The following is a 21,969-nucleotide window of genomic DNA, read 5'->3' as shown; positions in this document are numbered from 1 at the left end:
TTAGTCTTTAAAATTTCAGCTAAAAGTTGGATAAATCTGTTTCAATATTGAATTTGCATTGTTTGGAAGTCTCCCAGAATTTGTCAACTGTGAAACGAAACTCACTTGTTTTATTATTCTAATTTAGAAGGCGTTAATGTGCTTCTCTAACCTTTGTCATAAATTGTTGCATTTTAGGTTGCAGTAAGGTGTAGGTGTATACTTTCCTCCTCACCCTTTTTTTCTCCTTTCATAGAAAATAGCAACGTCTTTCTCTGTTACGTTAATATGAAGTACCTTGACCTATAAACCCAGCAGTAGGAGAATGAGAAAGTTCGACAGTCTATTCTGTACTGTTAATTTGACAAAAGCAAATAATTTTGTGCTTTCTTTTTCTAGAATATGTATTCCTTTGAACTTGAAACAGGCTCGTTCTGACTGCAAGATATCCATTTTAACGTGAACGAAATAAGTACTGTCACATATTCTTCATTTTGTTGTTAAATTATGTTTCTGTATTTCTACCCCACTGTATTATGTTTCAGAAATCCAGACTTACAGAAAGGGAAGTACAAGAAATTTAAGAAGGACAGAAATTAAAATGCTTCAAAATGTTGCTAATGACTGCACATGGAAGCTATTTGCATATCAAATGAAAATAAATAGTAAAGATCTTGCCTCTGTTACTTACGAAGTAAGGAAAGTCATCACAAACCTGATATTTTGTCTGTTGACGTCATGGTTGTAGATAATATATATATACATAATTGGAATAAAACAATTTCTCAATCGAGAATAAAAATTAATTTCTTGGCAGAAAATAGTGAAAATAATCACAACACTGAAAAGGTGCACTATGAAAGAAAAAAATATATGAAAAGAAACTTTACTTGATACCGGGAAAAAGGACTGAAAACTGAGAAATTGTGTAAATAATAAGTAAATAGTAATAGAAAATTAAAAAAAATAAAAATATAATAATAAAACTAGGAGATACAATCCTGTTATCGTACATGCATTTTTGTCTTGTTATTTCGTCGCTTTACACTCCTACCCATCTATTCCTTCCATGAGTCGTATGTTCCTCCACTAATGTCCTTCTGCTTACAACCTGGTAACAATATCTCGTGAGCATTCCAACATGGGGCCCATTTGGATGCTTCACAGCCTTTTGTGTGTTCTTTAATTTTTCTGTTTATCCGTATTTCTTTCCTTCCTTGTTTGATGAAATATTGAACGAAACTGCTTGCAATGTACTTTTTTAATGTTGTAATTATTTTCTCACTATTTTGTGGTAAGTAGTTTTATGTACTGTATATAGCAAAAGATGTTCAGGTTATCCATCGTCCTTCTCTTCCTTCATGGGACACGGTGGCTCAGTGATAGCGCATCTTTAATGTTAGGAGTCATTTGTTCGATACAAGTATGTAGTGGACAACATGATGTCCATAGTGTTTTTTTTTTTTTTTTTTTTTTGAAGGTCTGTTTTCTCTCGCATTTATATTCCACCAATTTTTGCCATGATCATTTACTTCCATTTCATCTTTTTTCTTTTACATACGAGGTACAACCATGGGATATGCTTCTAATATAAATCACAAACTTACGAATAGTGGCCCCGCGTATTGTAGTCGCTAATGCTCTCGCCCTGGGTGCAGGCAGTCCCGGTTTCGATTCTCGTTGGTGGCTCTTGATCGGAAAGTTGTAAAATCCTTTCCATGCCGGCTTTCTTAAGTGAAGTTTTCTTTAGTTTTCCTCATTCACATCACGCAAATGCCCTTGTGATACCTAACATAAAGGTCTCAAACCGCCGCCTTCTTTCGTCACTTTTCCGATAGTGTGCTCGCGTAGGGACGTCGTTCTTCATATGTGACGGACTAAAATGGCCATAGTTGCCGAAAGCCGACAAATATAATTCCTAATCCTAATAATCATATGAGTGGGCATGACAGCATCAGACAAAATATTAGATTTGTAATACTGACATTCTTTAAATTTTAGGAGCAATCAATTTTTATTTTCATTTCATTTGCTTCAAAATGCTTTTAAAAGTAAAGTTCAAGTTTGAATAAAAGTTGGTTAAAGCTGTGTATTTTCGTTGTATATTGTAAGCTTTCTATTGATGTGAATTGTTCTGTAATTGAAAATACGGTTTCAGTTCACATTATCAATATTAAATAGAATAGATATGTTCTTTAGTAGGTATCAATTTGGTATTGCGCTTCGATACATTTATCTATTTCTTTATTTTCAGGGAGGGTTTGGAAGATCCTTTAGAGGATTTGGGAATGGTTCAACAGCAGTTGGAGCAGTTGTCGGTTATTGGTCGTTGTGAATACCAAAAAACCTGTACACTTCTAGTGCAGCTGTTTGACCAAGCAGCGAGGACTTACCAAGAATTACTAAATAGTCCGAATGCACAACAGGTGGATGTTACCATACAGGAAGGTAAGCTGATGATGCATTTACTTTCAGAAAATAAAATAAAACTAATTTAAAGTTGAGAATCTGTGTTCCTAGCTTGCGCGAGACAACTAGTGAAAGTGTTAATTTTCAGAAAACTCCATAGTAATTTGCGGATAATATCAACGTATCGGTTTTCCATTCTGATTCTGAGAGCATTGTCAAAACGATAAAAAGGTGATTGATAAAGAAAGACAATTAAATCGACATCTTGATTTAGTCTACAATGAAATTCTGAACGTTCTAAGGCTAATAGTGAGTATATATTATAACAAATGAACACTGACTTAGTTTTCTATTTTATCAGCAAGATGTCAGTGCTCATATTACCGATCACTACCTTTACAAGAATATGACGAAATGACATTATTATATACGAGACGTGTTAAAAAAAAAAAAAAAAAAGCGATGTTTTGTCAACACTAATGAAGTTGAACATGCGCAGGAGCATGCCCTAGTATTTTGTGTTGACAACAGAGCTAGAATTGTCCGAGTGGAATTGCATACTCGCGAGTAGCAGTATGATGAAATAACTGCCGGAATACAAAATCCTGCCAAATGTGAAGTGAGATCTGTCATTTGTAAACACCAAAGGATAAAATGCAGTTAACAGGAATTGTGTGCCATTTACAGACTGACAGTAATAAATGAAAAGAAGCTCAGGCAATGGTGCAGGATGTTTCGGGAAGGGCGTTCAAATGTTCATGACGATGAGCGTGGCGGAAGACTTAGAATTGAGACGGACGACCTGGTTGAACGCGTTAACGAGAAAATGCGATACAGTCGCTGTTCACAATAACTGAACTCGCCAAGATTTTCCAGAAGTGTCTGCGAAAACGGTGCATTGTGAATTGTAATTGACAAGAACAATGTGTGAGGTGAGTGCCAAAAATGCTTTCAGTCACTCACAAAGAGCAAAGAACGATAACTGCACGTAATTTTATTGGCTCACTGGAGGGAGGATGATGACTTCTCACGTAGTGACATGGGACGAAACCAGAATTCGAAGTAGCAGCTAATGCAATGTCGGCACTCTGGTTCTCCCAAAGCGAAGAAATTCAAACAAACACCATCAATTCACCAAATCGTGGCAACCGTGTTTTGGGACCAAAAAAATGAGATTCTTTATTCATGGAACCAGAACGATCAGTTAGAGCAGATGTGTTGTCAAACACTGAAGAATCTGGCCATCCAAAATTTGCGAAAAAGAATGCCACGATTTGGAATAGTTCTAATCCATGACAACGCCTGCCCACACACAGTTGCTCATACTGTTGAGACAGTTCAAAGATTTCGATGGGAACTATTTAATTATCTCCCTTGCCGTCAGCGATTTCTTTCTTTTTCTTCATCTGAAAAAAGTGGCCTTTATCAAAAAGTTTGAACAACAGTGAAATGCTTAAGACATCAGTTATTTACGGCTACGCTCTCAGGCGGTAGATTTTTACATATAGTTTATACAGAAGCAGCTTGTGCCACGCTACCAGAAATGTCGGGAGATCGTTTTCTTAATACACGTGTCTCGTTTAATTTCATGTTATTTTAATTGACTTCCGTTTTCAGATTGAAATTAACGTTCGATGGAAATGGAACCTCCTCACATTACTCACTGAATTAAACCAGGAAAAAGGAGTAGATGTTTTCCATTAGCCCTTTGTAACTTTTCGTAAGTCACAGTAGCGAATTCCTCAAGCTTTACACAAAATTTGATGTCACATTGTTGCTCAAACTTCTGCAGGTCTAGTTTCGTATCACATCTCACAAACACAACTTCACTTCAAACACTCGTGTAAAAATGTAAGGCAGCAGCTGTGCCTGTTCGTGTACAGTGTTGCCAGTCCCATTACTTTCCTCACACACCACGTATATATAGACAGTTCGTGAGGCCTTATATCAGTGAGCTTTTTAAGGAACTTCTATCCTTATATTTTAAGTATATGTGATTTTCTCTGTATTTTCTTTTCGTGAATAACAGGAACACATTTCTATTAACCTAGACAGGATAAGAATATATAGGATTTTGACGCGTAAATGAATATTTAAGCTTAAAAGTTACTCAGCATACACGAGATTTTCACTGCATATAAATTTTCATTTGAGCTTTTAGCAGTAGATACATAGTCATATTTAATTTATTCATACGTGAAAGTAGTTGAATTTTAATTATATTGAGAATTATTGTGAAAGCTCTCTCATGCTTGCATAGTTAACATGCTCCCTTGTGCTGCGGAAGTCCTATGTTTAATCTCTGATTAGTACTTGTGATTTTGATTCTAGTTATGTTTTTAGCTCTCGTCTCATATCTTCGGAGCTGAACAAAACTTATTTCCAACGAACAAACAACAAATTGTAAGTCAGAAAGAAACAAGTTTTTAAAGAGAATATATTATCAGCCATTTGTGGCCGGTGTATGACGTGTTTAACAAACATATGCACTCACAAGTATGTTCCCTCTCTAATGTTCTATCCAAAATAATAAACTCAGAAAGAACACACAATTGCAAGTATATACAGTTACAGGTCCATACCACAAGGAAGCAACAATGGGATAGTTTCATTTCTTAAGATACAAACTGAGAACTAAAATGTAACAACTGATTTATCACAAATAAGCAAACAAACTAATTTTTACTCATAATTTAACTGATTAATATTTGAATTCTTTACTACTGCTTATTTTTATTGTTTTTCTTTGCTATCGTACACTTATTTTTTCCTTCGATTTGTTAACATAATACTGTGTAATTAGTAGGTAAAAGGGACGAGTGATGCTATAAGCAATACTAAGTTGAAAGCGAAAATCGTACATAGATTTAAACAAGTACTTTCAAATACTATGAATTCCTTCTTGCAGTTGAAACATGAGTTCGGAAGTTTTTGATATAAACAGCTGATTGTGATAAGGAAGAAAAACTCATCTCTGTGAGAAGCAAAATAAGCCAACGACTTCCCTTCACTCCTATTCTTATCGCTTACAGCCAAAGACGTACGGGTTTCGCAGTTACTTTTCTGGGATTTTAGTTCTATGAAAGTGAATAGCTAATATATACCCAAATTAGAATAATAATTGCGTATCTTAATAGCACTATAACTAAATACTGACTACTTTTCTTCGAGTGGTTCGGAACCATTTGTCACAAACAGTCTCTTTCTTCCATGTCGGATTTTAACACAAACTACAGCTAATTTCACTCACTTTGGTAACGAATCTTGATCAAGTTAATGGAACTGCGTTAATAAAAGAAATTAGAAAAAGTATTACGATATATATATATATATATATATATATATATATATATATATATATATATATATATATATATATATATATATATATTTCTTTCCTTTTTTCCACGAAACACACAGAGTCGTTCTTATGTTGAACTCAGGCCTCCATACGGTGTACGCGTAGAAGAAACAAATGACGATGCAAGACATTGTGTACCGACTCCGCTCTTTCTCAATATTACCACCTGTACAGACGTTAATTCGTCAATATCTATTCAAATTTTTGTTACAGAATGTTACACGTTGAAGCATGCTTTTACGACCTGAAAAATAGATAGAGCAAGAAGGGACGAGTTAGAAGAATCGAAGAAAAGGTGTTAGCAGTAGACGAATAGTCGTGGATGTATGAGTTATGTATCTGCAAGACCGTCAACTACGCCAGTGATGTCCTTGTTTTTCTATTACAGCTGGCTTTATGAAAGCCAGGTTTCATGTTCGCTTGTTGTTCTCTCTGTGTGGTTTATTTCTTAAATAGGGTAATGATTTGTGGCTACCTGTTCAGTAGCTGATGGTATATACCAGCTTTTAGCGATTCCATTGTTTACTTCATCTTCGATAAAAGGCTGATCGGGACACATGCGAAGATTTTGATCACGTGAAGAAATACGAAATGACGCACGTGTAATCTGTTAGTTCTTAGACTGGGTAAATTATCGTTAGTTCACGGAGAAGGAGGCAGCCACAAAGAAAGTTTCTCTTACGAATTCGTGTTTATAATGCTGAGCAACCAATGATTCTGAGGATTATTGAAAATATCAAGTCAACACCTCATACATCTATACGAACATGTACTGATATTGAATGTGTCAATTTTCCGTGAACACAACACATGTGATCGTATTCTCATGGTTAAGACATCCAGGCCCAAAGCAAGAAAATGGGTCAGATTTTTTCACCAAATAGAGTAGGAAAGGAGCTCTAATGCCATGGACATTCAGGAAAATTGTGCCTTTGAACTCGAACAAAGTTTTAAAAATCGTTGTCTGCGAACTGGAAACGGTCTCTGGAAAGTAAATATGGAGGGTGTCTCAAAAGTCCTCTGCCATAGGGTAACTCTGTTAATAGCAGTTACAACAAAATGTAAGAGGAAAAATCATCTCCGAATGTGATGATTTCAATCTAAAGTGAAGGAATTTTTTAAATCGGATGAGCCGTTTGAAGTTACCGTCTTTTACGCAATGTCGATGGCCAGCCCCAATTTCAAACAGTAACTTTATTCACTTATGTTGTGAGTCCAAGTAAATGGCAACATTGCATTTCCATTTAACATTGGGCGCATAAAGAGTGTACAGTCCAAATGACAAGTCCGCTTTTAAAAAAAATCTTTACTTTAGATCGAAAACATCATATTTGGAGGATTTGAAAACATCATATTCCATTTCCCCTCTTATGTTTTGTTGTAACTCTAATAACAGTTACCCTACGTCAGGTGACTTAAGACATCCTGTATATATATATATATATAAATATAAAAGAATGTTCCGTCTCTAGCTCAATATCTTATAATGAGAATTTTGCGATGGAGAGTGTCAGCCGTAGTGGTAGCCTAAAATAGACTTACAACTGATGATGACATATGATATTTATTGAGGCGAGTACAGTTCTCAAAATCTTTCACGGTTCCCGATCAGCCTTCTGTAATTTTATTATATATATATATAATATGTCTATGATGTGTTTTTCGTATGGTACCATCTCACAAAAAGTTACATAATGTTTATTTTATTGCAGGACGCCTTACGTGGCTGGTGTACATAATAGGTTCAGCAATAGGTGGTCGCGTTTCATTTAACAGTAACGATGAACATGATGCGATGGATGGAGAATTGGTGTGTAGGTATGCAAGATGAAATATAATATATATGCTTATGCATTTCCAGCTGCTTTCTAGTTATATTATTATTATTATTATTATTATTATTATTATTATTATTATTATTATTATTATTATTATTATTATTATTATTATTGTTACAATAACTTCCTGAGATTATTATTGATACATGTTAAACCATTTTGAAAAGTTTGTTTTCCCTTACATTTTTTCTACGCGGTCTGTTCTACACTATCTGCTGTACTATTGTCAAGCTACTGTTCTTCCATCACTGGCAGATTGCGTTTGCAAATTTCAGAAGCCCAATGAGCTACTATTTTCCATGGATCTTTTCCTTTTGCCGTAAGAATAACCCTGTTTAGTCTAGTACTTTAGAGGGAGAGGGCACTGTGTCTCTCTGGTAAGAAGGCTCTCCTAAGTGAAAAGTCGCTTGTTCGATTTTAATGCATTTGAGTGTGAAGAATAACGCATCCATGGGTTTTATGGGAGGTCTCCTGTTTCTTGTCACTGTCGTCGTTCTATCGCTTATTTATCATTCACTTGTAAGTGCCATCTCCGTCTCCTTTAACCTACAGAACATAACGGTTAGATGTTATGCTAAATGTTTTGTTTCATTTAGCGTGTTGTCCTTCCTTTGCTTTTGTTACGTCCCTTAGAATACACTTTTTTCTTACTGTTCGAAGTTCTAACCAACGGTGTACTTTTCTATATCAAGTACTTCGTTTTATTTTACGAACTCTGCTGAGTTTTCGGTAGTTCGAATCCGCAGAAGGTTTTTTCAGTTACCTGAATATTACCGTTAACTAGAGAAACGATAAATTTGCAACTTGAATTTATCGAAAACCCACTGCGTATAAAAAATACATTTACAAAAATTCAGCACATGCGATTGGGGCAAATAATGGATATTTTTATTAATTAATTATATTATATTAATTATATTATCGACTTCAGGAGACCTCAAAACAGAAACAGTACTACAAATAAAGCTAATTGATACGACATGGCCACTTTACAATATTATTATTATTATTATTATTATTATTATTAAAAGTAAAGGTTATATTTGGCACCAAAATACGAGAAGGCATCAAAAGATTCGTGCAATCACCTAGAAGAAATCTACTCTGGAGTACACTGACACCATGATGGTATTAGTCCTTTTCTACGTAGTCACCGTGCCTAGCAACACATTTTTGCTAGTGGTTCTTCACTTTCCGTAAGCCCACTTTGTAAAAGTCCACAGTTTGGCCTTGAAACCACAGTTCAACCTCAGAAATGACGTAATCTTTATTGTCAAAATGGCGTTCTCTGAGTGGATGTTTCATTTCTGAGAAGAGAAAGAAATCACTTGGTGCTAGGTCCCATGAGTATGAGGTGTGGGGCAATATTTCATATCCTAATTTCACTGCCTTCATCATGGACATAGTCGGAATGAGCTTTGTCTACCAACAGCAGCACCTCGTTTGTAACCAATCCACGACGTTTCGTAATCAGTTCCTCTCGTAAATTAGCTAGGAGATGTTAATAATAGGTACTAGTAATAATTTGTCCGTGTGGTAGGTAATTCGTCATGATGACCGTTCAAAGTCCCAGAAAACGCAAGCATCATCTTCTGCAGGCTTCTGCACTCGTGCCTTTGTTATGGTTTGGAAAGGAGGAGGTATTTCTATTCTTTCTATGTCATAAAGGTAAACCGAGCTTCATCCATTGTCACTAGTCTGTCGGAGAAGTCCTCTTCATCCACCTCACAGCGATGCAATATCTCTTCTGTAGCGTCCTCGCTGAATTTTCTTCAAGAAAGGTGGGAGGAGTCGTGGCACCCACCGTACTGACACTTTTGGAAAATACAGCTGGTTGTGAATGATATTCCAGGCAGACCTATAACTCATATCTATTGTACACATAACACTTTCAATTGTTATTCTTTTGTCTTCCATTATGATCTCAGCTTTCTCCGTCGAGGTGGCATTATCAGTGAAAAATCGTGGCGTTCACGGTGGTTAGGTGTCCAGTTTGAAATTGCTGTTTCCACTTGGATACCATCTCATAGGATAGGCTTTCATCCCCAGTCTTCTTTAATCTCTTCGGGGATCTGCTTTGCTGATTTCTTATTAAGATGGAGGAACTAAAACATGCTCCGTGTCTCAAGTTTGTCAAGCATCACACCTTCAGTCATTTACCTTTAATAATAATAATAATAATAATAATAATAATAATAATAATAATAATAATAATAATAATAATAAAGTCCTAGCGAGTCCAGAATTTGCATAGTTAACATACAAGGATCTGAGTATAAAATCATGTCCGAGGGGGTTTGTAGTTCGTCACCTTCTAGGTGAATTTACGAACTCTTTAGTACCCCATCGTAGGAATCTTTATCACACCTAAGAAAGTAACATCAATTAGTGCCTCTCAGTTTCCGTAATTCCCGCTGAGATTAAAACATAGTTTTGTTTCAAAAACACAATTTGAAATCTACTTTAAAATCACCAATGAACTTCAAAAGGCGTTACAAAAAATATTTTTTTGAGATATCGTAGATAGGGAGACGTTATATGACATTTCGTGTGAATAGTGCTACATATATTAGAGGAACAAGCAGACTTTAAGAGCTATAGTAATACTCTAGGAATATATATATATATATATATATATATATATATATATTGTCAAGACAATAAATATTTTATAATTAAATTGATGTAGTTTGAAATTATTGTTAATTTTTAAAATCTAACTTCAGTCTTATTTTCGTTTATAAAATATGTACTAATTTAACATTATGTATATACTTTAAATTTTAAAAATACTGTACTAAAAACAAATCCTTGTAATGTTATGTAACGAATTTGTTAACAAACACACTTTCGCCGAACAATGCGAATATCAAAAAAGTAACATTATTTCGTGTCATCGTGTTTAAATCAAGATTTAAAAAAATTGGTTAATTAAAATTTTTCAAAATATAAAAAACACGTGGGTAAAAATTGGCCCAAGTGCTAAAATCGTATCTCCAAAATAGCAGTTTTAATCGTATAAAAACTAAAGTTTATTTATATAAAAAAATACCAAAAGTCAAATAAAAAAGGCTATTACAAGTAAAAAAATTAAACTTAAAAAGTATAATACTACCTAAACCAGCAACAATAAAAAATACAACCATCTACTATCTCTAAAAGTGGAAACCTCCAGTGCATGGGCTGAACATCTCCCGTCAAACAACCAAGGTATGTATTACAACCAAATACTGTGCTAACACAATTCGTGCGCATAATTTACACACAAAATAATTTCATACTGTGTTCACATTACACAACAACATATAACACACCAAATTAATAAATTATCTAAATACACATGGTTAAACTCAGCATCATCTTTATCATTTCTAATTGGGCTCTGGTTGGCCCTTAACCAATACAACCAATAATAAATCATCCCCATTACCTCTTACAATATATATGCCATTAAATTAGGGTTAGTCAATGCTAACTAAAACAATCTAAAAAAAACTCTAAGTGCTCTACATAATTTAATCAATATTCAATTTGAAACAAAGCAACCCAGGCTGGCAATATATATATATATACTTCAATAACTGACCTTTTTCTAACGTTTAGGACAAAATCTACATATCGTATTTGCGCAAATATAGGTCGCACCTAAACTTTTGTCACAAGACTATAGAAAAAGTAAATCTCGTGTATAGGCCGCACTACTAAATTTACGAGAAAGTTCAATTAGACAGTATTTTGAGTTGCATCTCTCTTCTTCCCCTTCAACTCTCGCTTAACTAAGGGCGACTCATCACCAACAGAACAGGTTTTGCGTATTGGGAGTACTGGTCACGTGACTAATTTAAGCGACAGTGTAAGGAAATTCAAATTTGATTTATTCGAGAAAAGTTGAACATTTGGTTTCTGAGTGACGATGGGAAAGAAGCGTACTAGTTATACAGCGAAATTTAAATATCAAGTTATCAGTTATGCAAAGGAACAATGAAAGCAGGAAGCTGGACGCAGATTTGATTTTGATGAAAAAAACTTCGTTGGTGGTGTGCAAGTGAAGAGAAGCTCTTAAATACTGTGGAAAGTTGGTGTTCATTTCGAGGGCAAAAGTGCAAATGTCTAGATGTGGAAAAAGATTTGCTTGATTTTGTAATATAAAACGAAAAATCTGGATATGCCGTTACAACTGAAATAATTCAAATTGAAGGCTGCAAGATAATACGTATACATGTCATTTTCAAACTGATTTATGATCTGAGGGGGAAAAATCTCGATTATAGGCCGCACCATGATTTTTCAAGCCAAAATTTAGAACAAAAAAGTGCAGCCTATATTTGCGTAAATACGGTAAAATCAAAGATGTAGAAATCTTTCCTAGTTACGAATTGAATGAAATACTTATGCAAATATAGGCCGCAAATAGTAATGTATATGCACTAACTGCTGATATATCCAACTCTTTTGATCTAGGCATTTACATGTTTTTGAGCTTGTCATTTTATATTATTAGGTAACAAAGTAACAACAATATATAAAAAAAATATTATTGGCTCAGTTATTTTTTCAGTTGTTAGCACTTTTCACACCTGTAAGCCATTTCTAGCTAAATAAGTCGGATGAAAGTGGCAATAACGTAGTCTACTGTGAAATTCAGCAGAATTTGCAAGATGAAAGAGGACACTGGGCATAGATATTTACATAATTTGTGGAAATTATACCTTGACTTATTACAAAATGCCCTAACCAATTTCTTGGATATATTTCTAAAGATGTTACTTACCTTTCCATTGCTTTCCTGTTCGATTCCCCTCCCCCCCCCGCCTTATTCTCCTTTTTCAACGCTTAGGATTGAAGATGCGAAAATTGTCGTGTATTTGAAATTTCGAGAATTTACATTTCGTATCCTAGATAAAAAGCAGTACAGAGATGTAGTAATTATACCATTTTAGAGGCTAATTCAAAATCTTAAAATTTGGAAGGGAATGCTCTTTCGATAAGTATTGTAATCATGGGTTTCCTCTTATGTGGCCTGCTAGGAGTTGATAATTTACTAAGTGTTTAAAAGTAAATTACAGAATTAATTTTTGCAATTTAACTTTTGATATAGTGACTCATACCAGTTATAGTGAAATTTTAGAGGTATGCAAGGTGTATAAAGGATGATAACATCTCTTGAAATATGATGATACGCAGATTTTTTTCCTTTTATTGTTGTTATGGTACCTAAAATGTACTGTTGTGCATACTTTCTTCAATTTAATTTTCTTCCAGAGTTCTCCAACTCATGAATCTCACGGATTCAAGATTGGCACAGGGAGGTTGTGAGAAGTTAGAACTAGCAATGCTCAGTTTTTTTGAGCAGTTCAGGAAGATATATGTTGGGGACCAGGTGAGAAAAGGAATATGTGCTCCATTAATTATTGTAATTTTATAAGATGTGTGATTTTGTGAACTAACAACTGATTCAACCTGTAGAGAGACGGTTCCTCAGTCATGCCTTCTGCGGTGTGACTGCACTATTCTTTTCCTTGTTTTTCATGTGTTATAACAGGTCATCCAAATATCTTATTTATCTGAAACAGTCCTAGTTAAATAGGATACTGCCTTTCCGTGCTGAACCATGTTCAATCTAGATTGATATTGCTTTCTGAGTGCGTAAATCAAATATAAAGTGTCGGTAATAAAGAGGGAGGCGAATACCGTAAATAGATAAGGTTTGATGGTAGAATATCAACTCCAAAGCTCAGAAGGAATATCGTTTTAATATCCGTAATAAGTTTGAAGTTTTACAGGCCACAGATTATGAAGATAATGATGAAACTAACATTATGTCGACGAAACGTAGAGGAACGTCTGCAGTACTGTAAAAGCAGAAGAAAACACACAATGGTCGGTGAGATATTTCTAGCCTTACCAAGAAGTAGTAGTGGTTCGTGAAGTTGTATGTTAGATAATACAAGGTTTGCATTGAAAGTTCTGAAATTTTAGTGCTGAAGAACTTGCAATATATTGGAAATCGTAATAAATTGGAATGGACATATGGAATTGAGTTGGACAGGCGAAACCGCTGGTAAGGGATCATAACGCTTTAGCACGACGCCAATGGTGCTGCGAACATGCAACTTGGACCGCTAGTGACGGACCATAACACTTTGCCACGACGCCAGTAATGCTGCGAAAATAGAACATGAACCACTCATGGCTGAAAACTTGTAGAATGCTCGCATGGCTGAAAACTTGCAAATTGGTCGGATTGTGTTTGTGTGTGGAGGATGCCCACGTATGATCCACAGTGTCTCCGCCTACCGTAAAACATAGCGTAGGCTCTGTGATGCTGTTGACCACAATATACTGGTTTTCAGTCACGTCACCGTATGTAGTTATTTTGCCATTTTAGGGGACCATCTGCATCCTATGGGTCAAATGTTCTTTCCTGACAATTATCCCATATTAGAGGATGATAATGCGACCTTCATGCAGCTTGTACTATTGCGGCTTGGTTTTAGGAACATTGGGATGAAGTTGAACATCTCCCCGAACCTGAAGATAATTAAACTGTGCTCCGGTTTGGAGTCATTAATTCTATGCACATTTCTGCCTGCATCCGGAACTGAATTATGCACTGTACGCCGACTTGTGTCATATTCCAATTGTTACCATTCTCGAGTCTGCAATTCCATTGCACGTCGCATTAGAGCTGTTCTGAGGACGAAAGGTGATCCAACGTCTCATCAATATGGTAAATGGCATTTTCTTCAAGGTTTTCATTAAATTGATAAGTATATGTATGTATATGTATGGTGTGTAAGGAAAATGGTTACGAAGTGTTCGGAGACGAAGAGTACATGGTAACAAATGGAGACCGTATGCATTGAAAGATCGTAATTGTTATTAATGCATAAATTTATATATATTCAAGAATAGTAGTAACAAGTAAAAACACAATTAACAGTGAAAAATGTTATAGTACCTTTTTTTGTTTGTTTGTTTGTTTGATTGATTCTTTTCAAGGGTCAAGTAAATTTATCAGTTACTATGTTTGGCATATTTTAATACACCATAAATATTTTGTAAAGTGTCCTCATGGTTTGGTTGCCAGTAGGCTTGGAAAGGTGATTATAGCACACTAGGCAATATATTGAACGCTACACTAATACTTATTATAAGGACAAGGGGAAAAAATTTAAAGAAATATATCAAAGTATATTAAACAGAGTCACAAGGATAACTAAAAATTGCACACTTGAAGAGATAGTAACTTGATATGTGTCGATTTAAAGATAAAAGTTACATTGAGGTATATAAAAATGGTTACAGGGGAATAAATAAAATATTATACTTAAATACTGCGACTTGGCGTTTCTCGATGACCCAACACATGGCAGTCAAGACTTGTTAAGTTGAAGTCTAAGTCTTTCTTAAGTACTGTATTTAATTGGGGCTGCGGTGGCTCAGTAGTAGAACATTTATTTCTGGTGCATGAGGTCTCTAGTTCGATTCCAGTTCGCACAGAGTGATGTTAGTGTTTGTTAGTGTTCTCGGTGTTTTCCCTGTCCTCGTACTTTCTTCATTCCACTGTTCCGTTTATCATCATCACCGTCTTCCGTACCCTCGCAACGTAAACTTTAAAGAAAAAAATGTAACTGTTAATTTGTGTTTCTGCTTTTTTATACCTCAATGTAATTTTCGTCTTCGTCTTGATGATGGGTATAGAATAATGTCCAAAATATATTTACTGGCAGTTCCCCTTGTTCTTTTGAAGGCCGTGACATTAGATTTGATCGTATTCTGTTCTATTTATGTAAATATAAGTCTGTCTTATATTTACATAAATAGAACAGAATACGATCAAATCTAATGTCACAGCCTTCTAATGTCTTACTGTATGGGTGTGAAAGTTGGTCTGTAATGCGTAGAGAATAACAGAGAGCGGGAGTCGATCGTAACTAATGTTTTGAAAAAATAATGTGTTTGTCATAAAAAGAGACTAAGAAATGGTTGAATTTAGAAAATTAAATAATACGAATTTAATAGATGATATATCTTATTATGAAACATTTATTATTATTATTATTATTATTATTATTATTATTATTATTATTATTATTATTATTATTATTATTATTATTATTATTACCGTAACAGCAAATTGCAAGTGGTTTAGAATTCTCCTGAGAAGAAATGCACAATAATATGTAACGGTATGGCTAGGGTTTAATCCCTCGAGCGTGTTTGACGAGAACCAGCAGATGTAAAAGCTTCTACTAATATAACAGTTTTGGGAATTATAATATTCCGAAGGACAATAAATGTGACGAACTGGTATAAACATCAGCCCGAAAACTTTCCTTTTAATGGAAATAATTTAGATATAGTGCCTTGAATTTCGGTGGCGTTGAACGAAATAATAATAATAATAATAATAAAATAAAATAAAATACAATACGAATTAAAATATGCATAATACCAAAAATGCGAATTCTTGTATGACCTTGTTGAAATTGCAACTTTTTTGAAACTTGTAGTCTGTGGTTCTATTCTTCGTGAAGTCGGAACGATAATTTCGTAGTAAGCTACACAAAAGTACTGTGGCACAATACTAAAATACCGATGTTGGATCTTACATAAGCGTTAATACTTTTTTATTTAGTTATATTTTCTTCAGATAATAGTCTTACCTATTTTTCTGGTGTATTTTTATTTTAGGTTCAAAAAAATTCCAAAGTATATCGTAGATTATCGGAAGTATTGGGATTAAGCGACGAATCTATGGTGCTTAGCGTGTTTATAAGGAAAATGTAAGTATATTCATTAGGATTTGCAATTGTAACAAATGTACAATTACGTTGTAAGAAAGAATATATGAAATTAGAGGGCGTATCAACAAGTAATGTATATTATTATTTTTCACGCGATATTATACTGAATTGAAAGAGAAGTACTTAAAAAGTTAGCATTCTAGTCTGTATTTGTTCTATCAAGTGTACCTCTAGCGACAGAAGCATGAACTACTGAGCAAAGATGGCGATGTATTAACAGTCGTCTGCTTGTGAAAGGCAGAGAGTTGTGGGTAAAAAGACAAAACGCGAGTGACATTCATAGGGTCATGGTGTGTGTATATGGGTAAGACTATGAACCGTAACAACGTCTCCAGGTGGTTCAATTTTTTTGAACAGAGCCATGTGAACCTTGCGGGTTTGACACGTACCGAACGTTCAGTAACAAGATCAAGCGAACAGAATGTCACGGCCATTGAAGAGGCAATTTGTAATGCCCGTTGATTCAATCTTTGAATATGTTTAACATTTCGTACGAGGCAGTATATGATCAAAAATTAAGTGAACGAGTGCTCAGTGGGTGCCAAAGAATCTTACAGATACCCGTAAGGTGTAGTGAATGATGATATGCGTGGAGCATGGCACAGTACACTGAAGGATATGCTTTTCTGGAGGTCTCGTTACAGGTGACTAGTCCTGGGCATTCACTGCACCCCTGAAACAAAGCGGGCATACACGGAACAGAAATATACCAATTCCACACCAAATATGAAATTCAAGGTGAGTCAATCTGTGAAAAAAGTGCTAGTGCTTTATTCTGGAGTATGCAGTCGGTTCTACTATGGATTTTGTAACATCCTGGATCACTGTAATTTCTGTATCATATGAAAAAGCATTGACAAAATTGCGTCGTGTGCTTCGTGGCAAACGCCCAAATGTTAGTGCTGGAAATATCAAACGCCATCATGATAATGCATGTCCCCTATGTTGCTGCTTCTGTTAGGAGTTTGGGTGGAAGGTGTTTGAGCACACACAGTACATTCCTGATCTGGCATCTTCAGGCTACTATCTTGTTCTCCCGATGAAAGAAATTCTTGGCTGGCCAACATTTCAAATCCTATGGCGAAGTCAAATCGGTTGTCCGCGGATGGCTATACTCTCACAAGACGATATTTTGACGAAGACGAAATGTGTTGAGAGACTTGGCTGTGATATGTTGAAAAGCAGCTTTAATATTGGGCCTTTACTTTGTAGATATTATTCATGTTACCTATTATAGCTTCTACATAAATTGTACATTACAAATTGATTCGTCCTCGCATTATATTTCGAACTCTTTTAAGTTTAAGGGTCTCCACTACATCTACCTTACTCCTTCCTATATCGGTACTGTTCTCATTGCAGTTCACAAACAACCTCAATTGGTAACACGGTTTCAGTCCCAAGGGGACTAGTTTTCTGATAAAACCCTAAGGAGTGCTTCGAATTTCGTTAAGCAGTAGGTCCCGTCTTATCTAGGTTCAGTACTAAGTCAGTCAAACATAACTTAGGGTCAATAAACGATACCTCTTTTTTAAACTGGGAAACCAGAGTAGGGGTACTTCTGAAAAATTCTGGAAACAACAGGATGGAGAGGAGTGCTTATACATACAAGGTTGACCATTTATTTTGATAATATGCTCTTGTAACCTTTAAACTAATACACAAAAAGCGCTGAAATTTTGTACGTTATAAATATCGGCAGACATATTGACATACTTCATGGTACCATCAGGTTAACAATGTTGCCAACCCAATATCAAGTTTTTTTTTTTTTTTGTTTCAAATAGCTATGTTCAAATCTACATGTAAAATCAGAACTTACAATACCAAATATTTTAGTCAGTGTTGCGAACTAGGGACACTACAGTATCACGAACATCAAAATTTTGGTGACCTCTATAATAACAACGCAAGTGAGACAGACGGAGCAATGCACATCCAAAGTACTTTAGTGTCTAATAATATGATCGTGATATGCCGGATTTTGAGTGACTAGGAACAAAAAAATTATTTTTTTAAAGTGTTTATTTCGAAGTGCTGCTTAGATAAGTATGTCATCCAACTGCATAGATGGTTTTCAATAGATATGAAGATTACAGTGCCGATTACAGAAACTTGGTATCTCAAACCATTTAGGAGATTTCGTAAATATTGGTAAAGTTTGCAACATTGCTTAAAATTATGTAATTAAGAGAATCGTTGTAGCTACACCTACCAAAAATATTATTGTAATGTCATAGAAGCAAAATGAATCAAAATGCGTTTTAAAAGTTCCAACAAATATGCCTTTTTAAGCAATATATCAAATTCAACACTTTTGTTTCGTACCTCCGTAATGGTTTGAGATATAAAATGGCTGTAAACGGATTTTGATCTTTATATCTATTGAAAACCGTCTACATACAGAGGTTGTTCAGCCTACGTTTGGCCGATTTCCTTCCTTCCCCCTCCCGGGCAGAACGGACTCACCCGACCTGGCTCGTGGCGTTCTGCAGTGTTATGCAGTGGGTTCCTGAGAACGGAGTTGTTTTTCAGCGCGGACGACAATAACGCACAAAACTGGACCATTGTTTTGAGTGCTGTGTTAAATTTGTTTCCAAGTGTGTGGGTTTACGCTCTGTGACCAAAATGCCGCCCAAACTAAGCCGGTTTTGGGAAGGTTGTTTTGCGGCTCTCTATATGACGCCCACTTTAGTGTTTCTGTCATTAGAAAGCAGTGCAAGAAGAATGGTTGCAACATCAGTTTAAGTGGAATAAAAAATGTTATTAAAAAGTACAAGGGCAACGAAGCTCCACCATTTGGATCACCAACAAAGTTGCCTACGAAGCGGGTATGTACCAAGGCCACCTCCACCATACAGAGGAAACTTCGCAAAATGGCAATGCAAGAAAATCCGCCAACACAAAGGTGTATGGCTAATCGTCTTGACGTGTCTTTGGGGACTGTGAGCCGGACGTTATACCATCAACTCAAGCTGGAAAAAGTCATGAAAGCTCGCGGCCATCTTTTTACGGATGCCCACCAAAAGGAACGAAAGTGTAACGCCCGGAAGCTGTACAAACGCCATCTGGCAAAACAAAGGTGGATGTACGTCGTAACGCTGGACGAAGCATGGATTTACCTTTCCGACTGCGGCAAACCAAGAGCCATCATGTACCGAGAGAAAGGCGCCAAGAACTTCAGAAGGTGGGTCCGTGTTTGTAAAGAATCCTTCCCTAAAGGGTTCATGGTCGTTACTGGCTACTGTTACCGAGGTAAACTGAAGATTCGTAAGGTGGCGAAGAACTGCAAAATAAATTCGCAGTATTTTGAGGAGCAGATCATGCGGCCGATCTACGAGCATGAGATTCCAACAATGTACGGAAATTATGCCAATCTGGTGTGCATTCACATGGACAAGGCCTCATCACATACCTCACGATCGTCCCTCGCATTCTACAGGGAGATGGAGGAGGCAAGTGGTATACAGATGATATCTTTCAATGAGGTACCTGTTAAATGTCCAGATGCAAGTCCTATGGGCTATTGTGGATTTGGATTGCGGTATCGGGCTTTGGGAAAACAGCGTGTGACAACTGTGGAAGAAATTTGGAAAGCTGTGCAAAGGGAATGGGACAAGATTCCCCTCCCAGTTCTTCAGAGAAGCCTATTACAGTGGAAATTACGCTGTCGGGCTATTGTTAGGAACCAAGGGAAATACATCGAGCACTTACGGACCTGACGCCATGGATTATTCTAAATTTTAGGCCGAAATTGTCGAAATTGGCCAAATGTAGATTGAACAATCTCTGTAATTGTATGTGATATTTATGTATTTTTTTTCGAAATAGTCTTTTGAGGAAAAGCGAAAATTTTAATTTCTTATATCTTTGTTTCTGCTTGTTTGAAATACATCATGTAATGACCGTAGTATTCGACACTAAGATACTTTTGTTTGCGTTATTCCGTCCGTGTTATTTGTGTAGTTACTGTTGAGAACCCTTCAACATTTGGTTGTTTTTCAATGTGTGTGATAATGTAGCATCTTTAATTTGAAACAGAGCAAAGTCTAAGTGTAAAATTGTTAAGTTTTCGTTTTACATGTAGATTTGAAATACCGGTAAGTAATACCTGTAACCTGATGTACTGCCCTTTGAAAAAATATAACTTTATCTTGGGTAGTCAGCAGTGTTAATTTGGTGAAATTGAAGAGTATGTCAATGTCCCCCTGCCGATAATTGCATGGTGCAAAATTTTTTTTTATTAGTTTAAAATTTACAAAGGCGTATCAAGATAAATGTTCCACTCTTTATATATATATCTATATATCTATCTATCTATCTATCTATCTATCTATCTATCTATATCTATATATATATATATATATATATATATATATATATAGATAGATAGATAGATAGATAGATAGATAGATAGATAGATATTTACTCAAAACAGTTAGGTGACTCGGAGTACAATCTTGTAGCATGAAGGCACAACATGAAAAAGGTCCGTTCTACACACCTATGCTCATGATCGATGATGTGGTGCTGCCAGAGGGCGATTTGTGGCGCTGCAATGCATTCAAGCTCCAGAAATCATCAGTGTTCAGTATGAATGATCAGTGCGGGACAGGTTCACGTGGTGAAATGGCTCAACAGCGTGATTTGCTAGAATCGCTGGCATGGCAAGCTATCGGAAGGTTGGAGGCTAGTTAGTGACAGCGGAAGTTCAAAAGCCATTGGAGTGGCACGAAATGTGATATCCCGATTGTGGACTGGCTTTCACGAGTGTGGGGCAGGGCCGTTCACTAGCCATTACAGCCAGAGACGATCATATCTCTTAACAACCCGTCGGAATCGGCGGCAGAATGCAACTCCGCTGCAGCGAATGTTCCAAACAGCAACAGGATGTACAATATCAAGTGAAACGGTCCGCAATCGCCTTCTTGAAGGGGGGCTCTATGCCCGTAGACCTATGGTGTGCATCCCATTAACAGCACGGTATGGTGTTCACCGAAGATCGAGCTGAGGAACATTGTGAATGAGGGTGCAATGAGTAAAGCCATGTTTTATTCTCTAACTAATTGCGATTGAATGCGGAACGTGACAATGGACGTGTTTTGATCTAGAGTGAATAACACGAAACAATCCCATATATGTGCGAGAAAGATCCTAGTATCATGCTGGCGGACTTACGGTATGGGAGGAATCATCATTGTTGAGTATACTGAGCGTCATATCATCCAGAATGGCTGTTTGACGGCTCGCAGATATAGAGATAGGATCCTGCAACCATTTGTTCTGCCTTACGCTGGTGTCATTGTGGTTCGTTCATTTTTATGGATGACAGTACTCGTGCTAACAGAGCTCGGTTAGTGGATGGGATGCTGGAGGCTAAGGATATCACTCAGATGGTGTGGCCAGCATGCTCGCCAGATCTCAGTTCCATTGAGCATGTCGGGGATATGCTTGGCAGACGAATTGCGGCTCGACCTGTACTTCCAACAACCATTCCACAGCTAGAGGTCGCTCTTCTGGATGCGTACCACAATATCCCCCAAGAACTTACCGATAATCATATCGAATTGGT

General features: G+C 36.2%; 1 protein-coding gene across 3 annotated transcripts in view; it reads left to right on the top strand.

The window, feature by feature from the left end:
• Positions 1 to 21,969, top strand: part of Ranbp16 (Ran-binding protein 16) — a 162,310-nt gene that overhangs the window by 43,399 nt on the left and 96,942 nt on the right. For all 3 annotated transcript variants that reach the window (XM_081762955.1, XM_081762956.1, XM_081762957.1), the window contains exons 9-12: positions 2,234 to 2,427; positions 7,462 to 7,567; positions 12,850 to 12,967; positions 16,285 to 16,376. In XM_081762955.1, the coding sequence (XP_081619081.1) occupies positions 2,234 to 2,427; positions 7,462 to 7,567; positions 12,850 to 12,967; positions 16,285 to 16,376 (510 nt within the window). The remainder of the gene's footprint in view (positions 1 to 2,233; positions 2,428 to 7,461; positions 7,568 to 12,849; positions 12,968 to 16,284; positions 16,377 to 21,969) is intronic.

The sequence above is a fragment of the Thermobia domestica genome, chromosome 1 (assembly GCF_964235325.1).
Source record: "Thermobia domestica chromosome 1, izTheDome1.hap1.1, whole genome shotgun sequence".
NCBI classification, from domain to species: domain Eukaryota; kingdom Metazoa; phylum Arthropoda; class Insecta; order Zygentoma; family Lepismatidae; genus Thermobia; species Thermobia domestica.
The sequence above is the reverse complement of the archived record's forward strand: the minus strand, read 5'-3'. Positions and strand labels throughout refer to the sequence as shown.